Here is a 23975-nt window from a genome sequence, read left to right on the forward strand (position 1 = left end):
CAGCAACCTACAAAATTAACATTTTCCTTACAATCATCATAGCATTTTGTAATTTCAAAAATACCTCACATTCTGCATATATCCTTTGCCATGGTATACAGTACAAGAGTAAATGTATGGGGAACAGGGACGCCTGGGTGGCTCAGTGGTTGAGTGTCTGCCTCCAGCTCAGGGCGTGATCCCAGAGTTCTGGGATCAAGTCCCACATCGGGCTCCCTGCAGCGAGCCTGTTTTTCCCTCTGCCTCTGTTTCTGCCTCTCTATTTGTGTCTCTCAGGAATAAATAAATAAAATCTTTTTAAAAATGAATGGGTAACATTGTTTGCTACAAAGGAAAAATAAACATTAATATCCAGAAACCTGTTAGTCCCACTGAAAGTCTTAATCAAATCAAGTTAAAGATAAATAAAAAAGCCTAAAAGCAAGGATTTTATCCAGCACCCAGATTATGACCTTTAAATATAATTTCTCAGAATAGAGAACCCAGAAATGTACCCTCAACACTATGGCCAACTAATCTTCAAAAAAGCAGGAAAGAATAACCAATAGAAAAAAGACAAAAGAAAAAAAGACAGTCCTCAACAAATGGTTGTTGGGATTATTGGACAGCACATGCAGAAGAATGAAACTGGACCAATCTCTTACACCATACACAAAGATAAACTCAAAATGGCTGAAAGACTTAAATGTGAGATAGGAATCCACCAAAATCCTAGAGAACACAGGCAGCAACCTCTTTGACCTCTGCTGCAGCAACTTCTTGCTAGACACATCTCCAAAGGCAAGGGAAACAAAAGCAAAAATGAACTATTGGGACTTCATCAAGATAAAAAGCTTTTGCACAGCAAAGAAAACAAGTCGACAAAACCAAAAGACAACCGACAGAATGGGAGAAAATATCTGCAAATGTCTTATCAGCTAAAAGGCTAGTATACAAAATCTCTAAAGAACTTATCAAACTCAATACCCAAAGAACAAAAAATCCAATCAAGAAATGAGAAGACATGAACAGACATTTCTCCAAAGACATACAAACAACCAACAGACACATGAAAAAATACTCCACATCACTTGCCATCAGGGAAGGACAAATCAAAACCACAATGAGAAACTGCCTCACACCAGTCAGAATGGCTAAAATTAGCAAGTAAGGAAAGAACAAATGTTGGTGAGGATGCAGAGAAAGGGGATTTCTCTTACACTGCTGGTGGGAATGCAAGTTGGTGAAGCCACTCTGGAAGACAGTATGGAGGTTCCTCAAAAAGTTAAAAATAGAGCTACCCTACAACCCAGCAATTGCACTACTGGGTATTTCCCCCAAAGATACAAATGTAGTGATCTAAAGGAGCACCCCCGAAGATACAAATGTAGTGATCTAAAGGAGCACCTGCACCCCAATGTTTATAGCAGGAATGTCCACAATAGCCAAAGTATAGAAAGAGCTCAGATGTCCACTGACAATGAATGGATAAAAAAGAGGTGGTAGAGGGTGCCTAGGTGGCTCAGTTGGTTAGGTGTCTGCCTTGGACTCAGATCAAGATCCTGGGGTTTTGGGATCAAGTTCCACGTCAGGCTCCCTGCTCAACAGGGAGCCTGCTTCTCCCTCTCCCACCTACCCCACTAGCGCTATCTCTGTCAAATAAATATATACAATCTTAAAAAAAAGGTGGTGTGTGTACACACACACACACTAGAATATTACTCAGCATCAAACAGGATGAAATCTTACCATTTGCAATGCTGTGGATGGAACTATTATACTAAATTAAATAAGTCAGTCAGAGAAAGACAATTATCATATGATTTCACTCATATGCAGAATTTAAAAAACAAAATAGAGGATCACAGGGGAAGGGAGGGAAAAACAAGACCAAGTCAGAGAGAGACTCTTCATCATAAGAAACAAACTGAGAGGGGATCCCTGGGTGGCTCAGCGGTTCAGCTCCTGCCTTTGGCCCAGGGCGTGATCCTGGAGACCTGGGATCGAGTCGAGTCCCACATTGGGCTCCTGGCATGGAGCCTGCTTCTCCCTTTGCCTGTGTCTCTGCCTCTCTCTCTCTCTCTCTATGTCTATCATGAATAAATAAATAAAATCTTTAAAAAAAAAAAAAGAAACAAACTGAGGGTTGCAAACAGGGTTGGGGTAACTGGGTGATGGGCATGACGTAGGGTGAGCACTGGGTGTTATAAACTATGGATGAATCACTGAACTCTACCTCTGAAACTAATAATACATTATATGTTAATTAACTGCATTTAAATAAAATTAACTTTAAAAAGAAAGAAACCAGGACTCCTTGAGTAAAGTGGCTGGTTCTAGAACTAGGATGGGAAATATACAAAGGTGAGGGCAGAACATCTTGTACCAAAAAGCAAAAATGCTATATCACAAACAAATAAGTTGCATCAGAAAAATACAGAAGCAAACATGAAGGAGCTTCCACTGGCCAAAAATGGAACAATGTGAGCATCAAAGATAATATATGCTATTGATTAAATCACACGGAATATCTAAAAACCCACAATATTAAAATAATATAAAACAAAACAAAAATAATTATCTCATTGGACATCACTGGAATCAACGAGGACACTAATTCTTTACTCTGAAATTGGCAATAAGAAAATTAAATATTTATCCTCCCTTTCCTACAAACTGCATTTTTGGATAACTACATAGTCTTAGTTAGTAAGGAAAAGTTCTTTACAGAAGAATTCTACCTAACCAATATGAATAAATGACAGAATTAGACAATCAGTATTTTGCAACCCTTAATGAAATCACTGGTTAAGGCAGCAACCATCAATGATACACTCACCTGATTACAGATAAATGGGGAATTTTACAATCAAGAGTCCATGTTATCACCACCTAAATCCACTGATTAATCTTAGAATCATTAAAAGTGGGATATCTCCTGTTGAGAAGCAATAGGATGTACATATATATCACCAATTATGAAGTAGTCTATTTAAAAAAACTGAATTTGAATCTAATCGAGCCTCTAGAGCAAATTTCCATTTATGCAAAATGTAAGAAGATGGACGTATTAAATGACATAGATAAGAGAAACAGATACATTCAGAATGTGTGACATTGTGCAACACAGACCTAATTTCCACAACAAACCAATAACATGGAAATAAAAAGCTGGGGAAGAGAAGGGAGATTACTTTATATTAAAACAAACATAAAAACCAAGCCTCGTTTAGATCTAGATTTTAACAAATCAACTATAAAAAATCATTTTCAGACAGCTGGGAAAATTTGACAATGGATTAGTTAATGCCATGGAAATACTGTTAACTTTTTTTTTTAAGATTTTATTTATTTATTCATGAGAGACAGAGAGAGAGAGAGAGAGAGAGAATGAGAGAGAGAGGCAGAGACACAGGCAGAGGGAGAAGCAGGCTCCATGCAGGGAGCCCGACGTGGGACTCGATCCCGGATCTCCAGGATCCCATCCTGGGCTGAAGGCAGCGCTAAACTGCTGAGCCACCCGGGCTACTGTCAATTTTTTAGGTCTGATCATGGCTTTGTGTTTATATAAGAATGTCCTTATTTTTTTTAGAGATTTATACTGAAATATACACAGGCTCAATAAAAATGGAATCTGCTTTAAAATATTTAAACAAAGGAAAAGGAAAAAAGAAGATATAATGCAAATGTGGCAAAATCTTGATGATTATTAAATATGAATGATGCAAAAATGGAGGTTCTGTTCTGTTTTCATGTATGTTAAAACTTTTTACAATTAAAATGAGGGCTAATCACAACCACTCTGGCCCAGGATATATACTGTATCTTTCTTTCAAGGAGAGCAAAGTACTTTCACATTAATAATAACATCAGTGATAGTAGCTAACATTTAATAAACTTATTACATAGACAGTCTAAGCATTTTGTATGTACTAACTCATGTAATCCATCTTCCGTAGCTTTAAGCCATCTAATGATGAGTCTACTTGTTCAAGTCTAATTTACCTGGTATACTTGGTCTGTAGTACTGTTCTTTTTAACCCTGACCGTAACAGTCGTTCCATCTGGTAGTGCTACTCTCAGCTCTACGTCGGAGACACCATTGTAGTTCTGGGGGAAAAGACAGAGAGACAGAATTTATGAGCCAGCATATCCTCATTCTCCTTGTAACATGCTAGCTAAGCAATAATCTAAACATGTTCCAATGAAAAGGGGGGAAAGAAGACACCTTAAAGTCAATATATTTTATAAATCAAAGAGCTGACTTCAGGCTACAGCAGACGTTGTTAACCTTTAAAAAGAAGACGGAGGAAAGAAATGTTAAAGCCAATGTGTTCACATTCTATTTATTTATTTATTTATTTATTTATTTATTTATTTATTTATGATTTTATTTATTTATTTATGATTTTATTTATTTATTCATAGATACACACACAGAGAGGCAGAGACACACAGGCAGAGGGAGAAGCAGGCTCCATGCAGGGATCCTGATGTGGGACTTGATCCCTGGTCTTCAGGATCACACCCCAGGCTGCAGGCGGCGCCAAACGGCTGCACCACTGGGGCTGCCCGTGTTCACATTTTAAACAGAACACTTGTGTAAAGCAGTTTAGGTCAAACACCCAGGGAGAGATTTTTTACTTACTTCCAAACACTGGGAACTTGCAAATGAGAAAAGGATACAACTGAAAGCAGTAGTTTTGACAAATATTCTCTGGGTTTAAATGGTTACACATGCTAAACTGGTTCAAGTAGTATCCCAAGCTCCTTTCTGAACCCTGAAGTCATCATGACACCTCTGACAGGAAAAATTGATGAAATGCAGGAAATCTGAGTTAATGTAACGCCCAATTTTCTTCCAGGGAAGAGTAAATAAGTCTTATCCCTTAATTCAAAAGATCCTTCTTTCTTATTGCTTTTGATGATTAACAGAATTTTTTTAAAGATTTTATTTATTTGATGAGAGAGAGCACAAGCAGGCAGAGAGAGAGAGGGAGAAGCAGACTTCCTGCTGAGTTAGGATCATGATCTGAGCCAAAGGCAGACACTTAAATGACTGAGTCACTCAGGCACCCCCCAGACTTCTTTTAAGTAGGCTCCATGCCCAGCATAGAGCCCAATTTGGGGCTTGAACTCATGACTCTGAGAACAAGACCTGAGCTGGAAGAAAAAAAAAAAAAGACCTGAGCTGAGGTCAAGAATTGGATGCTTAACCAACTGACCCATCCAGGTGCCCTTCTTCTAACGGATATTTGACCTTCTAAGTTTTATTAGCAAGAAACAACTATTTAAGAGCAAGTCCACCTTCATTTACCACTTAAAAAATTTTTATCATCTAAAACCTAGATTAGTTGTCCTAAGCATTACTCATTATATACCCTTGTCTGAAAGAAACTTATAATCTAGCTGGGAAAATAAGACATATACATATAAACTAATTAGCAGATTACACATTATTTAATATAGCAGCATTACATATTCATTCTTCTACTTAATAAATATTTATTAAGCACCTACAATATGCTTGTCATTGTGGTAAGGCATTGGGAATATAAAGATGACCAAGATTTAGCTCTTGTTCTTGAGTCTAATGTATAAGAGCACAGTGACCAGAGTTAACAATACTATACTATATACTTGAATTTTGCTAGGAGGGTAGATCTTAAGTGTTCTCACCAGACACAGACACAGACACACACACACACACACACACAGAAAAGAAAGAAAGAAAACAATAACTATGAGGTAATGGATATGTTCGCTAGCATGATTGTGGTGATCTTTCACAACGTATACATATATCATACAATGTATATACATACAACACCAAGTTGTATGCCTCAAATATAGATATTTTTTTAAGATTTTTAATTTATTTATTCATGAGAGACACAGAGAGAGAGAGAAAGAGAGAGAGACAGAGGCAAAGGGAGAAGCAGGCTCCATGCAGAGAGCCCGATATGGGACTTGATCCCCTGTCTCCAAGATCACACCCTGGGCTGAAGGCAGCACTAAACCGCTGAACCACCTAGGATGCCCAATATAGATGATTCTTATTTGTCAATTCTACCTGAATAAGAATGAAAAAAAAAAAAAAGACTTAGCTCTTATCTATAGGTAATTCACAGTCTAGTGAACTAAAAATATAAAGTGATAATTTGATTAAATGTATAAAAAATTAGAGAATGAGAGAGCAACAAAGTGATGATTGAGTAATCCTGACTATATAAGTTCTTGGTGGAATGGAAAACCAATGACTTGAGTATCAGAGAAGGCTTCAAAGAAAAGGTGAACCTAGCATTGGTCTTGAAAGACAAGCAAGATAGAGAAGAAAGGGAAAGTTGAAAAAACAATCATATGGGGAATTTATGGCAATTCCATCTATAATTGATCTTATTTTCCTGCACTTGGAACCAAAGTGTAAACAGTCACTGAAGGGACTTACCTCATCGGATTCTGATAGGAATTCCTGCATGATGTCACTCTCACCAATGACTCGTATTGAGCACACTGTAGAAAATAAAAATAGAATCTGGCATGAGGCCCTAAAATCAAGACTTTAAAGTCAAGAACATATCAAGGTTTAAGTGTAAATCATTAGTAGCAGGCAATGCAGAGGTGGTATGCCATTCCTGACATATGACATGTTAAGGCACAAGAAAGATTCTTATAAATATGAACTAGAAGAGGGGAATAAGAGGATGTTTAAAGATGAAGCTTCCTAAAAATATTTTTTATTTTTTATTTTTTTTTATTTATTTTTTATTTTTTTATTTTTATTTTTTTTCTAAAAATATTTTTTAAAAGATTTATTTATTTACTTATGATAGACACAGAGAGAGAGAGAGAGGCAGAGACACAGGCAGAGGGAGAAGCAGGCTCCATGCCAGGAGCCCGATGCGGCACTCGATCCCGGGACTCCAGGATCGCACCCTGGGCCAAAGGCAGATGTCAAACCACTGAGCCACCCAGGGATCCCCAAGCTTCCTAAAAATATTAAACATAGCCAAAGGAAGTTACCCCCAAAAAACAACACTAGAGTAAATCTAACTTTGTGATCTCATGTTAAGAACAAATCAGACAATAGAGCAAGGGTAAGGTCAATTAGGAATAAAGCAGGGACGCCTGGGTGGCTTAGCAGTTTAGCGCCCTGCCTTCAGCCCAGGGCGTGATCTGGAGTCCTGGGATCGAATCCCACATCGGGCTCCCTGCATGGAGCCTGCTTCTCCCTCTGCCTGTGTCTCTGTCTCTCTCTCTGTGGTCTCTCATGAATAAATAAAATATTTTAAAAAAGTAATAAAGCAAACACAAAACTAAAATACAAAAGGAAAAATGTCTACTTGGCTTAGGAACCGGGACAGTCAGAGAACCATAAGCAGTTAAAACTACTTTGGAAAAAAAATGGATGGTTAATTAAGCACTAAGCTCAGCACATCTTCTCACCTCACTAACTTTAGCTTCAAAACAACAGGAAGGAAGGAAGGAAGGAAGGAAGGAAGGAAGGAAGGAAGGAAGGAAGGAAGGAAGGAAACAAGAAGGAAGGAAAGTAAGTAGGTAATTGTTTAAATTTAAGAAAATTAATTTCCTGACACTCTCATGTGGATATTGAGTTATACTGATGATTTTACTTCATTTTATTTAAAAATTTATATCCTTTTTCATTTCTCAAGGGCTATGTTTAGAGGCCATCCCATGTTAGAAGAAAGCTAAAAACAGATAAAGTCTTACTACCTTCTACAGGGGAAATAGTTTTTCTTCAGGGATAAGGCTCTCTACTAAAGTTTAAAAAAAAATTCAGGGGCACCTGGGTGGCTCAGTCAGCTGAGCATCTTTGGCTCGGGTCCCCAGGACAGAGTTCCGCATTGGGCTCCCTGCTCAGCAGGGAGTCTCCTTCTCCCTCTCCCCTCCCCCGACTCATGCTCCCTCTTTCCCAAATAAATAAATAAAATCTTTAAAAAAAAAACTCAACTAGGTCAATTAGTTCTTATACAAGGACATAATAAATATCACAAAGGACCATTATTCTATTAAATTAGTATTTTAAAGAAAAGCCTACTGCACAGATGACAAATTATATAACTCTGTAATATAGTGAAGCAAGATCTCTTCTCTGAGCCACAAAATGGACTATCTTATTCTGGAAATCTGGGTCATTTCTCCTTGCCTTTCAGATAAGCAAATGTTTCAGCATTCACATTCCAGACCTCTGATGTACTATCTGGAAGTCCTAAGATAACAAGTGAGTTTTAATACTTCAACCTATAACCTGCTTATATCAATGGGACCTTAGGTTACTTACAACTTGGCACCTGTAAGAGGAAAAACGAGTTTTCAAGTAGGATAGGCTAGTGAACTGAGAATCATTTTAATAAAAATGTTTTAAATACTGCCCACTTAGTTCCCATCAATTTAGCATGTTGATGAGTCTGTATGTGTCTGCTGGCAAATAATATAACCCTATAAATAATTAGGTCCCTAATGCACCAAAAACTACACATTTTTCTGTTGTTGTTAAGTGCTCAACAAGTCAGTGAAATAGGCTATTAATCCTTGCACTGGACATTTCAGTCTTGGCTTCAAAGCTCAGATCATTCAACACTGATGGTCAGATATATGATTGGCTTTCACTACTGAGTTTCAGGAAATTTAGCAATGAAGTTTAGGAGTTGCAACACATACCTAGACTCTATGTCTATTTAAAATAGTAGAGTTTAATAGCCAGCTTACCTTTTTCTAGATATTCCTCCAACCCCCGACGTCGGGCATCTAGCTGCTGTTCTGATAAAGAAAATGGCCACTTCCCTGGAAGTCGGGGAAATGTAAAGTTGGCAAACTCTCTCTTCAGGTTCTGATGTAGGATGGCAAACTCCCGGTACCGCTTAGAACACAGCTGCCTCCCTGCCATATAAACATTGTATACCTGGTGAGGGGAAAGAACAAAAAAAAAAAAAAAAGAAAGAAAGAAAGAAAAGAAAAGAAAAAAAAAGCCTACTTACTACAAATTAAATCACAGAATCATCTAAAATAAAACACAGACCGGTAACTGGTGAGGTATATTCTGCTATGTACTTAACAATGTGTTCAAGGTCATTGTAAAATAAGGCTAACTTTTAATTAACATGCCAGAAATGATATATGTACAAAAGAGTGCTACTCCTTTCAAGTGGCCCATAATCTTATTTTTGCTATTAAAGTCACCTCCGATACATTGTTTTAAATATCTTCAAAGGCAATTATCAGTTCTTAAGAGTGGACTTTTATTAGTGAGGACGTACTATAAAGCAATGTGACTGATACTTGTGTATAGCCCAAACATCCAGAGGAAGGTCTAAAAATGATCTAAGTAACAGTAGTATTTTGTTAGCAAAGTGTCTTTGTTGCAAAAACTCCTTTCCTGGGATCCCTGGGTGGCGCAGCAGTTTAGCGCCTGCCTTTGGCCCAGGGCGTGATCCTGGAGACCCGGGATCGAATCCCACGTCGAGCTTCCTGCATGGAGCTTGCTTCTCCCTCTGCCTATGTCTCTGCCTCTCTCTCTCTCTATGACTATCATGAATAAATAAATAAAATCTTTAAAAAAAAAAAAACCTCCTTTCCTGAAGTCAGATATCTTTAGTTTTGTTCTTCCTTCCATCATTAAAACAGGGTTAACAAAAAGTTGAAGAATAAATGTATTATAAGGACCACCTTGTAATTACAAAGAATTAATAATCCTCATGAAGAAATGGTTAGAGATTTTTGTCTATTGTTCATAGATACATGCCAAGCTTCCAGAACAGGGTGTGGAACATAGCAGACACTCAGGAAATATTTGATGAAGAAATAAACGGATATACGTGAAATTCTTGAATATGTACCCTCATAAAGGAAAGTGAGAGAATGTGTAATCCAAAAACATCTAATAATTCCTCTGTATTCTTAGAACATAACAAATGAGGCAGAGATGGAAAAACAGGCCCCGAATCATATTTACTGGTTTTGCAAAAGTCATTCCAAATTTCAAATGTGCAAAAAACAGATCATCTACTCATGGAATCAAGAGTTAATCACCGAGAATGCATAGGCCAAAGCCTTTCCTTCAACCCTCAAGAAGTTATCTTTCCCATGCTTCTGTGATTTAGGAAGCATGAATTAAATGCAAACATAAAATAATTTATTCATTCAAGACTCCTCTCCCCTAATACCCAACCTATGATTCCTTCCTCAATTAAAAGCAGAGCCTCTAATCACTATGCAACAGTCTCCAGAGAAGAGTATGATCCTGATCAATGAGCTTTCTTCCTGTGATTATCACTCAAAGTTGTAATTGTCATGGATCACATATATTATAAAGCATTCCAATCACTGCCTCCTGAAGTACAAATGCATAAAATGAAGAAGAGCATCCCCCTTAGAACAATACCACAGTTCTCTTCAGGGCCGGAAGTCTTAGAAAGTCTTATTCAGCCAACCTGGTCTTGTATACTTCCTTCTCAAACTAAGCTATCCAAATTTCTCAATAACAGCGTCATTCCTTTGCTTAAAAAGAAGTCTATAACACTAAGGGTGATATATATCAGCCTGAGTTCCTCATACTAGGAAGGAAGGGAGGGAGGTAAAACTAGTTAATGACACTTCAGTTCAAAGATATTCTTCAATGTCTTTTTCCAAAGAAGAGTAAAGTCTTTGATAATGCACATGAAGACTATGACTGCATTTCTTCAAAGGTGATCACATGAGTGATCTCAAGTCCAGTAAAACATTTCCTTAGGGCAAAAAGAACCCTACAGCCTGAGAGGCCTTTGTGATAATTTCAACAAGAAACCTGAAAAGTTGATTCAACTTTCAACTTCTTATAAAGTGAGAAGAGTAACATCAAATAGACTTTCACTTAAGTCCTCACCACTCTCAATTTAAATGTGGCATCAAAAGGTACAGAAATATAAATAGTATGCCCTGATAGTCTTTTTTTTTTTTTTAAGATTTACTTATTTATTTGACACAGAGAGAAAGAGCACACAGAGGGAGAGGAAGAAGCAGACTCCCCAGTGAGCACGGAGCTCAATTGGGGCTTGATCCCAGGACCTCAAGATCATGACCCGAGCCAAAGGCAGATGCCCAACCGACTGAGCCACCCAGGCATCTGACAATTCTGTAGTACTTTGATGTAAATAGGAATGGCTTCCACAGGAGCCAAACCATTTTTAAATTAACTGTGCTTAGCAAATGAAAAACATACTAAAATAGGTACCAACAGAGACTGCATTGTTCTTCACTGGTCCTTAAAATTAACCAAGATCTATTAGTATTCCTATTTCCCTGGTTTGGACACACTCATTTGCAAAAAAAAAAAAAAAAAAAGACTGGTTCACTTAATGCATTCTGGGATCTTTCCACTTGCATTTTTTTTAAAAAAGATTTTATTGGGGATCCCTGGGTGGCGCAGCGGTTTGGCGCCTGCCTTTGGCCCAGGGCGCGATCCTGGAGACCCGGGATCGAATCCCACGTCGGGCTCCCGGTGCATGGAGCCTGCTTCTCCCTCTGCCTGTGTCTCTGCCTCTCTCTCTCTGACTATCATAAATAAATAAAAATTTAAAAAAAATTAAAAAAAAAAGATTTTATTTATTTATTCATGAGAGACCAGAGAGGCAGAGACACAGGCAGAGGGAGAAGCAAGCTCCCCACAGGGAGCCTGATGTGGGACTCCAGCCCAGGACCCCAGGATCACGATCTGAGCCAAAGACAGATGCTCAACCACTGAGCCACCTGGGTGCTTCCACCTTAATTTAAACCCTAAGACTGGCTGGCTTATAAATGGAATAGATGAAGTTAGTCTAGCTTGTGACAGTACACTGAATTTAATGATCACTGGTCACTTTCTGATCTGACTATATCCTATAAGACTTCAAAAGTCGGGGTGTTCACACTACAATGCCAGCTGTCTGAAGTAACAAATTTCTTTTTTTTTTTTTTGTTTCATACTAGTTTGTTTAGGGGTGCCATTTTCACTGCTAATAGATTTTATGTATTTCTCATATGCTTCTTCACTCATTAATTCATCCAATTCTTAAAGGTTACTGACTATTATCTTGACCACCCAATCATCTTCATAAAAGGGTATGTTGACAAGTACTGGGTTTTCTGCAAGAGTTTCATTAATTTCAGTTGCTTCTCCTGATAGAGAATAGAGTTCACTAGCATTTTCCACACTTTCCAAAGCACCAAATTCATCATTTGTTCAATTTTGTCCCAACTTCAGGTTAAGACTACATTAAGCAACATCTACCAGAGTTTTCTGTGCAAAACTGCTGAATCTCACCCTTCCAATACCATTATCTGTTGCTAACCATTCATGTTTGTCTGCGAATATACACATGGAGAGCAGAGTAGAGCCTGTGCACAGAGTTCAGACAGCACCTGCCCTTAGGCTCCTGGGGAGGGCAGGCAGGACGTGGTGAGCTGGGAGGCAGCCCACAAGCTGAACCCAGCATGCTCAGCACCGCTCCTAGTGCCATCAACAAGTTTCAGTCCTCTTGAGTTCCTCTTTGCTTAGTAAGAACCCAAAAGGAAAATGGCATGAAGTATAGGTGGGGAAAGTGTAAAACTCATCTATCAGTGGTCTAATCTTGTTTCTCTGGATTCTGCAAGTCTAAGATTCAAAATTCATGGGATGCCTCGGTGGCTTAGCTGTTAAGTGTCTGCCTTTGACTCAGGGCGTGATCCTGGAGTCCTGGGATAGAGTCCCACATCGGGCTCCCTGCATGGAGCCTGCTTCTCCCTCTGCCTATGTCTCTGCCTCTCTTTCTGTGTCTCTTATGAATAAATAAAAATTTTTAAAAATTCAGCTTCAAAATAATTTCTAATATGTAAATGCTGAAAATTCATGCCATGCTGTTTCTCTCTCTAGCCTCACGATTTAATTCTATGTAATGAATGCCAGAAGATGGTAACTGATACATTCTTTTCTTTCTCTTTTTTTTTTTCTTTCTTTTCTTTCTTTCTCTTTTTCTTAAATAGGCTTCATGCCTAATGTGGGGCTTGAATTCACAACCTTGAGATCAAGTCTCGTGCTCTACTGAGCCAGCCAGGAGCCCTGTAACTGATAAAATCTTACAATGAGCACAACCCTAGTAACAGGGAAAGCAATTCTGGTAATATCTGGATTCTATTCCTCTGCATTCAGTAGGAAAACCAAAATCCCAGATATCAGAGATCTTCATTTTGTTAGTTCCTTAACCCCCACCTATAGATTTCTTAAGGCTTTTAAATGATAATGCCTCATCCTATATAGGTTCTGATATTCAAAAAGTTCTTATTTTCTCAAATCTCTAGTAACTGACAGGAATTGTGCTACTGAACACAAAAAGAGAATCTCCTTATTTAATGCAAAAGTTATTAGGGAAAAAAATAACATGACGACATTTTGGCCATGGCAATACCACCACTCAGGTTCAGCTTCCAAAAGTAAAATATAAGCTGTCCTGGTTCCTACTATTGATCTGGATGAATCTTCAATGAACATTATGACCAACAAATTGTTTCCAACACCACCCTGCCATTTAATCTTATTTTTAGCTGAAAATTCATCTTTAAAAAGACTACATTATTTGCCATTCACAAGCTGCTTATTAAGCAAAAGGAAATACAGTACTCTTAGTTGATTTCTGGGTAAATCAGGGGAGATTTCTTAACTCAGGGATTTTTCCCAAAGGCTCCTTCTTGGAAATAAAAAAGCATAAAGGCCATGATATGCTCTTAAATAACTTAGGTTCCTTGTTTGTGCACACATGCACGCGAATGTGTATTTCCCTAAGAAGGATTATAAATGGTCTCTGTTACTTTTTTTCTTTATTTGGACCGAACTGGATTAATCATAATCCTTGGTTCACAATATAGTCTCATTATGGCAAGCTCTTTATTTGGATATTTAATTAGTTATTCTTGGCCTTGTAAAAAGTGAACTGTAAGCTAAGACCCTGATAATTTCTAACCATAGTCTCCACCAACTTCATCATCCCCTCTCCCTGCTCCCCTGACCCCCTAAACTCAACCATGTTTATCATTCTCTTGCTTTTCTTTTTATTGTACTTTCCTGTATTTATATGTAATTCTTAAATTTGTACTTTATTTTAATTTTTAAGAGGTATTTTAGTTTTAATGCAATATTACAAAAAAAATTCTTGCCATTTGCAAAGACATGGATGGAACTAGAAGGTATTATGCTAAGCGAAATAAGTCAGAGAAAAATGTCATATGATTTCACTCTATATGGAATTTAAGAAACAAAACAGATGAACATGGGGGAAGGGAAGAAAAAATAAAGATAAAAATTGGGGGGGAGGCAAACTATAAGACTGAACTCTAGGAAATAAACAGGGTTGCTGGGGGGGATAATAATGGGATAATTGGGTGAAGGGCAACAAGGAGGGCACTTGATGTAATGAGCACTGCGTGTTATATGCAACTGATGAATCACTAAATTCTACCTCTGAAACTAATTTTTTACAAAGGGGGTATTTTAGTTTTATAAAAAGGTTATCATGCAGAGTGACACCTTCCATGGATTATCTTTTCCCTTAATCTCATCCACAATGTTACATACCTGTGTGGTTTATTCTGTTGTATATAACAGCTTGTTGTTTTGTTTATATATATATATATATATATATATTTAAAGATTTTATTTATTCACTCATGAGAGACACAGAGAGAAAGGCAAACACAGGCAGAGGGAGAAGCAGGCTCCAAGCAGGAAGCCCGATGTGGGACGGGATCCTGGGACCCCGGATCACACCCTGAGCCAAAGGTAGACACTCAACAGCTGAGCCACCCAGGTGTCCCTGTTGTTTTGCTTTTTAAGTCTCTGTTATCCCGCTGATGGCACTTCAGTTGTTGCTGGATTTTTGCGATCTTGAACAAATATTGCTATGAAATTGTACACATGCCCTCTGCTGTACATCTGTAAGAGATTCTCTTGGGTATACTCAAAGTAGAACTGCAAGGTTATAAAGTATGTGAATAACCAACCTAAAGAGATAATGTCAAACTATAAGCTAAAATGGTTACATCAGTTTATACTCCTTTCAGTAAACCATAAAAAGGTCCTGTTATTCTTGCCAATGGGGAATGAGTGTGAAAAGATTTCTCACTGTGGTCCTAATTTACATTTCTCTAACGTTTCATCTCATCATGTTGATGATCTCTTCACATATTTGGTCATGTAAGTGTCCTCTTCTGCAAAATACACATTCATATATGTTGCCCAGTACTACACCAAGTTTTTGTGCTTTTCTCATTGATTTGTAGAGTTCTTTATAAATTCTTGACAATCTTTTTCATGTGTGTATATTGTATCTTCTCCTGCGTCATTTGTCATCTCACTTTATTAAGTGACTTGATTTTTAAAAATTTCTCAGTTTTATGGAGTCTCATTTATCAATATTTTTAGTGCCATTGTTTTCTGTATTAAATTCTTATACCCCGAATCAATAACCTATTCACTTATACTTTCTACTACGAGATTCTAATTTTTTTATTTTGTCACTTAAGTCCTTAATCCATCTGGAATCAATTTTTCTAAATAGTATGAAGCAGGCTTCTATTGGTATTTCTTTTAAAATCAAGAATACTGAAAATTAAATTTAAATTGAATTACCTATAAATAAAAATATTCTGCTTTTATAGGATAATCTGGGAATTTTGAATGATCTGGAATTAACCTCTCACAGTAAACACCTAGAAAACTGGGGGGAAACATAGGAAACATCTATTTTTGGATACTGGATAACAGGCAACTAAGAACTGTGATTCCCTGAGAAAAGAGAAACAAACAGGATGAGCCGTAACCATAACCCAGGCTTTCTGTCTAGAGGTAACGCCTGCACTGCAGCTCAGACAGGGGCATCCAAACTATGGCAACTTCACTGAGTTGTGGACAAAAGAGTCTAGGTAGAGTTCAGAGAGGCCAAAGCAGGTAGGATTTGTAGGATAGAATACACAAGAGGAGGCAGCTAGAGACAAGAGTTCTAGAAACCTGCATAGGATCCCCTTGAATTCTGGTTAAATAGTAATTTGAACAAAGAACTATTAAGGGTGAGCTATAAAAATAACAATTACTGGAGTTCAAAGAGCATCTGGAATCATTTGACTTCCCTCCAGCTAGAATAAAGAGAACTCCCTTGAATCTCCAGGGCATTCAAAAGAATTCAAAAGGGTCGTGCTTTACAAGTAGAGGTGAATTAGCTCTGGAGTAAAAGCTACTCTATGCTCACCCTAAAAGAGCTTAAAAACAAACCTGAAAAGGGATCAAAGTAATCTGTAGGTAATTTAACTGCATGCCAGAATAAAAGAAAGAAAGAGAGAGAGAGAGAGAGAGAGAGAGAGAGAGAGAAAGAAAGAAAGAAAGAAAGAAAGAAAGAAAGAAAGAAAGAAAGAAAGAAACATTCTTTTAAAGGAATATAACAAAATCTAATACAGAATAACATTAAATTAACAGGGTCCAATATCACATCAAAAATTATCAGACATATAAAGAAGCATGAAAATTTGACCTATAAGCAGGAGAAAACTCCAGGCAGTAGAAACAGACTCAGAACAGACAGAAACAAAAGTAGTAGCAGACAAATATATCAAGCAGTTATCTTTGGCTGCTTCTATCTAGGATTTAGGAAACTGCAAGAACAGTAATCCCACACCAGATATAAGAGATTTCCCATGCACGTGCAAGTCTTCCCCCTGGGCCTCTTGTGCTCACAATAAAGACTAGGGACAGAGCAGGACACTAGAAATGGGCTACTGTGGCAGCCTAGGCATGAGAGAGGTGATTGGCAATTGTTGGGGGACAGACACAATGCCCTACCTATCTCCCCTAGACCCTTCTCTTCTATTAAGCAAAGCCTTAAGCCTTAAGGTGATGGGCAGCAAATCTTTTCATACAGAGGGCAACTGGCAAAGATCCACTGCTTCTGGAAAAAAGTAAAGCAAAACCCCTCTACTCCTTACTCCTGGTGAGAGGCAGGAAATTATTGTAGGCTCAAGTTCCTATACTGATACTAAGTAGAGGTCTATAGCTGGGGAGGGACAAGCAAAAATTCCAAGACTAACCACAGACACACGGCAGAGTTTCACTGTGATAAGGAAGAAGGGCAGAAAAATGAAAAAAGCCTCACTCCCAAGACATAGGCAGAGAGTATCTGTAGACCTGTCTAAAATGGAAGCTGGCCCAGACAACAGAGAACCCCTACTACAAATCTGGTCTAAATAAAAAGCAAGAACAGTCCACCAGTGACGGAGAGGCAAAGACGGAGAGAACTTGTCTGTGGTGCAGGCATGCAGGCGTGGCTAAAAGCTGGGAGGGAAAGGTGAGCAGAACACAGAAAAACAGAGCCTCTAATCCCAGCCCCTACTCTAAGCACAAAGCAGCCTATTATTAAAGGGATTTGAAGCCTATGGCACAATAAAGGTACCAAAAGCCAAACAATACTCAAATTGAACCTACTGACTCAATCCCCTAACAGAAGACATATGCATATTTTTGGGTTTAAATACTATTTACTTCAGTCTCTACTTTTCTACACATGATGCCTGGAACTCAATCATATTTTATAGGACAAAAAAGGAAGACAAAAAAACCCCACTTATGTCAAGAGACAGGCAATCTCAGAGATAGTTAGGTGTCAAATCCATCAGACAGGGACCTTAAAATAACTATGATTCATACATTAGAAAATCTAATGGAAAAAGCAGACAACATGTATAAATAGATGGAGAATTTCAGAGGAAATGATAGAAGTAAAAAACTCAACATCAGAACTGAAGAATTTCTCTGACAAGCTCAACAGTAGATTAGACATAGCTGAGGAAATAATCAGTGAACTTGAAAATAGGGTAATAGGCCTGGGGGGAGGCAAGCCGGGTCTTGCTAGGTTGGGTGTGCATGCAAGTTTGGGCAATGTGACTCGTGCAGCTGGGGCCTATGTCCGGGTGAGCATGTTCTGTGCAGTGTTTACAGTTCTCTCCCCTGTGTGGCTGCAGCTTGGGCCTTGCCTGATCAGCTCAATCATGGCTTCAGCTTTGGAAGAGCTACAGAAAGATCTAGAAGAGGTGAAGGTACTTCTAGAAAAGGCCAATAGAAAAAGAGTATGTGATGCCCTTAAAGCTGAAAAATCCAAGATCAAGATAGAAATCAAGAACAAGATGCAGCAGAAATCACAGAGAAAGGCAGAACTTCTTGACAATGAGAAGCCAGCTGCTATGGTTGCTCCCATTACAATAGGATATACAGTGGAAATTAGTAATTACAGATAGGATCAATCAGATAAATTTGTGAAAATTTAAATTACCTTAACTGGAGTTCAAGTCCCCACTGAGAATGTGCAAGTGCATCTCACAGAGAGGTGATTTGATCTTTTGGTAAAGAATATAAATGGGAAGAGAGTTATTCCATGATAGTGAACAATTTCTTAAAACCCATCTCTGTGGAAGGCAGTTCAAAAAAAGTCAGGACAGATACAGTTCTTCTTTTATGTAGAAAGAAAGCAGAAAACACACAGTGGGACTATCTGACTCAGATTGAAAAAGAATGCAAAAAGAAAGAAAAGCCGTCCTATGACACTGAAACAGATCCTAGTGAGCGACTGATGAACCTGCTAAAAGAAATTTATGAAGATGGAGATGATCATATGAAGTGAACATCAAGAGAGAAGCAAGCCAAAGGAGACACAGAATTTTAAGACTCTTAAAGTCATTTTGGGAACTGTGATGTGGAAATATTGATGTTTCCAAAAAAGAAATGTTGGTGAGCTGCACGGATAAATTTGACAGATAACTACTTAACAGCTGCCTTCTAAGTAAAGACAGTGAATTCTCCCATTTCCTCCTGGAGGATTTATTTAAATAAAATATGCTTATTAAACATTTCCTCTAAAGATGGTTTCCTTAGTAATCTGGACATTTGTATTCTTGTGTGAAATGTAAAAAAGCATGTCTTGAATAATGATAATGCCACATTGTGCATGTTTTTGTTCGGCTAAGAGGTAGAAAAGTTCTTGTTTGCCTATAAGTTCCTGAAAATCAGCTCCCACCAACGTAAGAGTAAGTAAAAATAAAACCTGAATTTTTGCATTAAAAAAAAACAAGGTAGGGACATCTGGGTGGCTCAGAGGTTGGGTGTCTGCCTTTGGCTCTGGTGTTATCCCAGGCCTCGGGATTGGGTTCCACATCGGCCTCTTTGCAAGGAGCCTGCTTCTCCCTCTGCCCATGTCTCTGCTCTCACACTCTCTCTCTCTGTATCTCTCATAAATAAATAAATAGGATCCTTTTTAAAAAAAGAAAACAAAACAGGGTAATAAAAATAAAGCAAAAAAAGAAAAAAAGAAAAAATAAATAAAGCATCCAAAAGCTGTAGGACAATATTGAACAGCCTAACATACATGTAATTGGAATCTCAGAAGAACAAGAGAAAAAGAACACAGTTAAAGAAATATCTGGTGAGGGCAGTCCCGGTGGCTCAGCGGTTTAGCGCCACCTTCAGCCCAGGGCATGATCCTGGAGACCCAAGATCGAGTCCCATGTCGGGCTCCCTGCATGGAGCCTGCTTCTCCCTCTGCCTGTGTCTCTGCCTCCCTCTCTCTCTCTCTCTCTGTGTGTGTCTCTCATGAATGAATAAAATCTTAAAAAATATATATATATATATCTGATGACATACTGAGAATTTTTGAAAAATAGTAAGATATCAAACCACAGATCTATAAAATTTAGGAAACTCCAAGCAGGATAAATACCAAGAAAGACTTGGTTTTGAAGTTTAAAAACTTTGAAGGTAACTAAAAGGGGCTAAAGCATTACATAGAGAGGAACAAAAACTAAAACAAGCAGGCCTCTCACTTCTCGTCAGACACTATGCAGGCCAGAACAACAGAGTCACATTTTTGATGTATTGACAGAAAAAAATCATCAACTCAGAATCTTATACCAGGTAAAAATAACTTTCAAACATAAATGCAAAATAAAGACTTTTTCAGACCAACAAAAGCTAAGAGAATTCATTGCCAGCAAATCTGTACCATGAGAATATTAATGGAAATTCTTCAGGCAGAAGGAATAGGCAACCAGATGGAAACTGAATTTACACAAAGGAATGAAGGGCACCAGAAATGGTAAATATGTGGTTAAATATAAAAGAACTCTTTCCTCATTTTTAATCTCTTGAATTGTTTAAAGCAATGATAAGTAACATGGAATTTATAATACACATGGAAGTAAAATATATGACAACTGAACAAAGGATGAGAGAAGGAAATGATATATACTGTTGTAAAAGTCTTTTATTATATGAGAAGTAATACTGTATTATTTAAAGGTAATACTTATAAAGACGAATACCATAAACCTGAAACAACCACTAATAAAATAAAACAAGTTTATCTGTAATATAATATTGGAGATAAATAGAATCATTAAAAAAATACCCCAGGGGTTCATGGGTGGCTGAGTCAGTTGAGTGTCTGACTTTGATTCTGGTTCAGGTCACCTCCAGGTTGTGAGATCGAGCCATGCATCAGGCTCTGTGCTGGGCATGGAGCCTGCTTGGGATTCTCTTTCACTCTGCCCCTCCTCATGTGCTCTCTCTCTCTCTCAAAAACAAAACAAAACAAACCACACAGGGACGCCTGGGTGGCTCAGCGGCTGAGCATCTGCCTTTGGCTCAGGATGTGATCCCGGAGTTCCAGGATGGAGTCCCACATCAGGCTCCTTGCATGGAGCCTGCTTCTCCTGCCTCTGCCTGTGTCTCTGCCTCTCTGTGTGTCTCTCATGAATAAATAAATATTGAAAAAACAAAAAACAACAAAAATGAAAACAAAAAAAAAATCTCCACTCGGGGGACTGCCTAGCTCAGTTGGTAGTGCCATGTGACCTTGATCTCAAGGTTGTAGATTTAAGCCCCATGTTGGATGTGGAGATTATTTAAAAAAAAAAAAAAAAAAAATCTAAAAAAATACTCCATTAATCAAAAAGAAGGCTGGAAAGAAGGAAAAAAGGAATAAAGAACATAAGATATAGTTAATAAAGAGTAATATGGTAGACTTAAAGCTGACTATACAATAATTAAATGAAATTATAAGTAGACTATACATTCCAAATAATTATTGTTTTCATTGGATATCTTTTCCATTCACTTAATTTTAACTTATCTATATAGATGTACTTAAGGTGAGTGTCTTAGGACAGCATATACTGTGTCTTGCTTCTTTATCCAATTTGGCAATGAAAATAATAGCTACAAGAAAGGTGAGGGGCACCTGGGTGGCTCAGTCGGTTAAGTGGCAGACTCTTGATTTCAGCTCATGATTTTGGGGTCTTAGGATGGAGCCCTGTGTTGGGAATCCATGCTCAGTGGGGAGTTTGCTGGTGGGGGGGGGAGAATCTCCCTCTCCCTCTGCCCCTCCCCCGACCCCACTCATGCTATTTCTCTCTCAGATGAATTTTTGTTTGTTTGTTTTTTGTTAGAGACACATACAGAGAAAGAGAGACAGGCAGAGGGAGAAGCAGGCTGGGAGCCTGACGTGGGACTCGATCCCGGGTCTCCAGGATCACACCCTGGGCTGAAGACGGCACTAAACCGCTAAGTCACCAGGGCTGCTCCTGAATAAATTAAAAAAAAAAAAAAAAAGGTGAGGTTAGTGGCTAATATGATAATATCAGAGAGATTTCAGAACAAAGAGTATTACAAAAACTAAAGAGATGTTTTGTAACATTAAAGGGGCCAATTCATCAAGAAGGCAAGTTTCTTATACATTTAAAAAAAAAAAATTGATAGAACTAAAGATTCCTCTACAGAACAACCTTCCAGTAACAGTAACTACAAACTCTGGACAAAATGCAAAATCAATTACTTAAGAATTCTGAATACTACACTTAAATGCAGGCAGGCTGCAGAGGGTTGGAGACCCCCACAGAGCTGGGTGGGGTGGGGGGAGTTCCTGTTTTCAGGGCCTTTGTCCTGATAGTAGGCATCAGTCACAAAGTAACCTAAGTTCAGAAACTAAAATTCCAGCAGAAATTCTGACATTTGTTGACTGAAGGGAAGAGAAAAAAGATTCTAGGCAACTGTGACTGCCACCAGAATGAATAGGGAATTCCAGAGGAGAGAAATAGAGAAAAGGATGCCTTAATTTTGTGAATGAACACCACATCCTTCTAACACTGATCTCTCTCTGAATAATACACATGCAGAATTGACTCAAACTAGCACAGAAAAGTCTGAAAGAGTTGAACTAGGGGCATAGCTTACAGTTAATCGACAGGTAAAATAAAACATCAACATTTCCCAGGGGACCACCATAGAACTCTGGGCCTACACAATGCAACATTCACAATATCCAAGATACAATCCAAAGTCACTCTCTGTACAAAGAACCAGGAGGCTATTACTCATTTTTAAGTGAAAAGACACTAAACAGAGGACAATCTCAAAATAACATAAACATTCAAATGTTCACATATAGAGACGCGTGGGTGGCTCAGCAGTTGAATGTCTGCCTTCGGCTCAGGGCGTGATCCTTGAGTCCTGAGATCGAGTCCCACATCGGCTCTCTGCATGGAGCCTGTTCTCCCTCTGCCTGTGTCTCTGCCTCTCTGTGTCTCTCATGAATAAATAAATAAAATCTTTAAAAAAAAAAAAAGTTCAGATATAACCACTGGAACAGAATACAGAAATAGAACCACATATATATATATATATATATATGTTCAACTGATTTTCAACAATAAAGTCAAGGTATTTCAATGAGGAAAGGATATTCTTTTTTCAGCAAAGGTTGCTGAAACAGCTAGATATCTATATGGGGGAAAAAATCTTAACCTTTATATATCATACAGTATTGATACACGAATCAACTCTGAATGGACCTCAGACCTAAACATAATAGTGAAAACTCTGACAGAGCCACTTTTTGGAGAACAGTTTGCCATTTCCTCAGAAAGTTAAAACAAGAGTTACCATATGACCCAGTAATTTCACTTCTATGTAATATACAAGAGAAATGAAAACATGTATCCACATAAAAAATTGTATATACATACTCCAAACAGCATTATTCATAACAGTCAAAAAGTAGAAATAACTGTTCATCAACTGGAGATAAATTAAATGTGGTATGTCCAGACAATGGAATGTTACTTGGCTGATACATCCTACAACATGGATAAACTCTGAGAACACAAATGATTTCATTACATGGAATGTCCAGAATAAGCAGATCTATAGAGAGAGAAAGATTTATAGGGAGCAGATGGGAGGTTTGGAGGATTGTGGCTAAAAAGTATAGTGTTTCATTTTGAGGTGATGAAAATGTTCTAAAATTGACTATGGTAAATGGCTGCACTATTCTAACAAAGGGAGAACCACTGAATTATATACACTCAAGGTATACAATTGCTAGTATGTATCACATCTCAGTAAAGCTATTACAAAAACAAAAATAAAACTATAAAACTTTTGGGATGTCTGGTTGGCTCAGTGGCTGAGCATCTGCCTTTGGCTCAGGGCGTGATCCCTAAGTCCTGGGATTGAGTCCCACATCGGGCTCCCCTAGGGGAGCTGGCTCTTCCCTCTGCCTGTGTCTCTGCCTCTTTCTCTGTGTCTCTCATGAATAAATAAATGAAATCTTAAAAACAAACAAAAACAAAAAAACTATAAAACTTTTACAAGATAGTGTCCCTGGGTTAGACAGATGTCTTGGAACATGAATTATCCATAAATGAACAAAACAGACAAACTGGACTTCATCAAAATTTAAAATTTCTGTTCTTTGAAAGATACTGTTAAACAGAAAATAAAAAGGGGATGCCTGAGTGGTTCAGTGGTTGAGCATCTGCCTTCAGCTGAGGGCGTGATCCTGGAGTCCTGGGATCGAATCCCACATCAGGCTTCCTGCATGGAGCCTGCTTCTCCCTTTGCCTGTGTCTCTGCCTCTCTCTGTGTGTCTCATGAGTAAATAAAGAATATCTCTCTGATA

The 23975-nt window shown here is 38.1% G+C and overlaps 1 protein-coding gene and 1 pseudogene across 1 annotated transcript in view; one reads left to right on the forward strand and one right to left on the reverse strand.

Annotated features, from left to right (window-relative positions):
* SNX27 (sorting nexin 27) overlaps positions 1 to 23975 on the reverse strand; it is a 72646-nt gene that overhangs the window by 18699 nt on the left and 29972 nt on the right. Inside the window, exons 3-5 of the mRNA XM_041755260.1 lie at positions 8710 to 8902; positions 6428 to 6492; positions 3985 to 4089 (exon numbers count right to left, since the gene is read on the reverse strand). Of these exons, the coding sequence (XP_041611194.1) occupies positions 3985 to 4089; positions 6428 to 6492; positions 8710 to 8902 (363 nt within the window). The remainder of the gene's footprint in view (positions 1 to 3984; positions 4090 to 6427; positions 6493 to 8709; positions 8903 to 23975) is intronic.
* Positions 17104 to 18689, forward strand: LOC121490971 (annotated as a pseudogene).

This window comes from Vulpes lagopus, chromosome 5, assembly GCF_018345385.1.
Source record: "Vulpes lagopus strain Blue_001 chromosome 5, ASM1834538v1, whole genome shotgun sequence".
NCBI lineage: Eukaryota > Metazoa > Chordata > Mammalia > Carnivora > Canidae > Vulpes > Vulpes lagopus.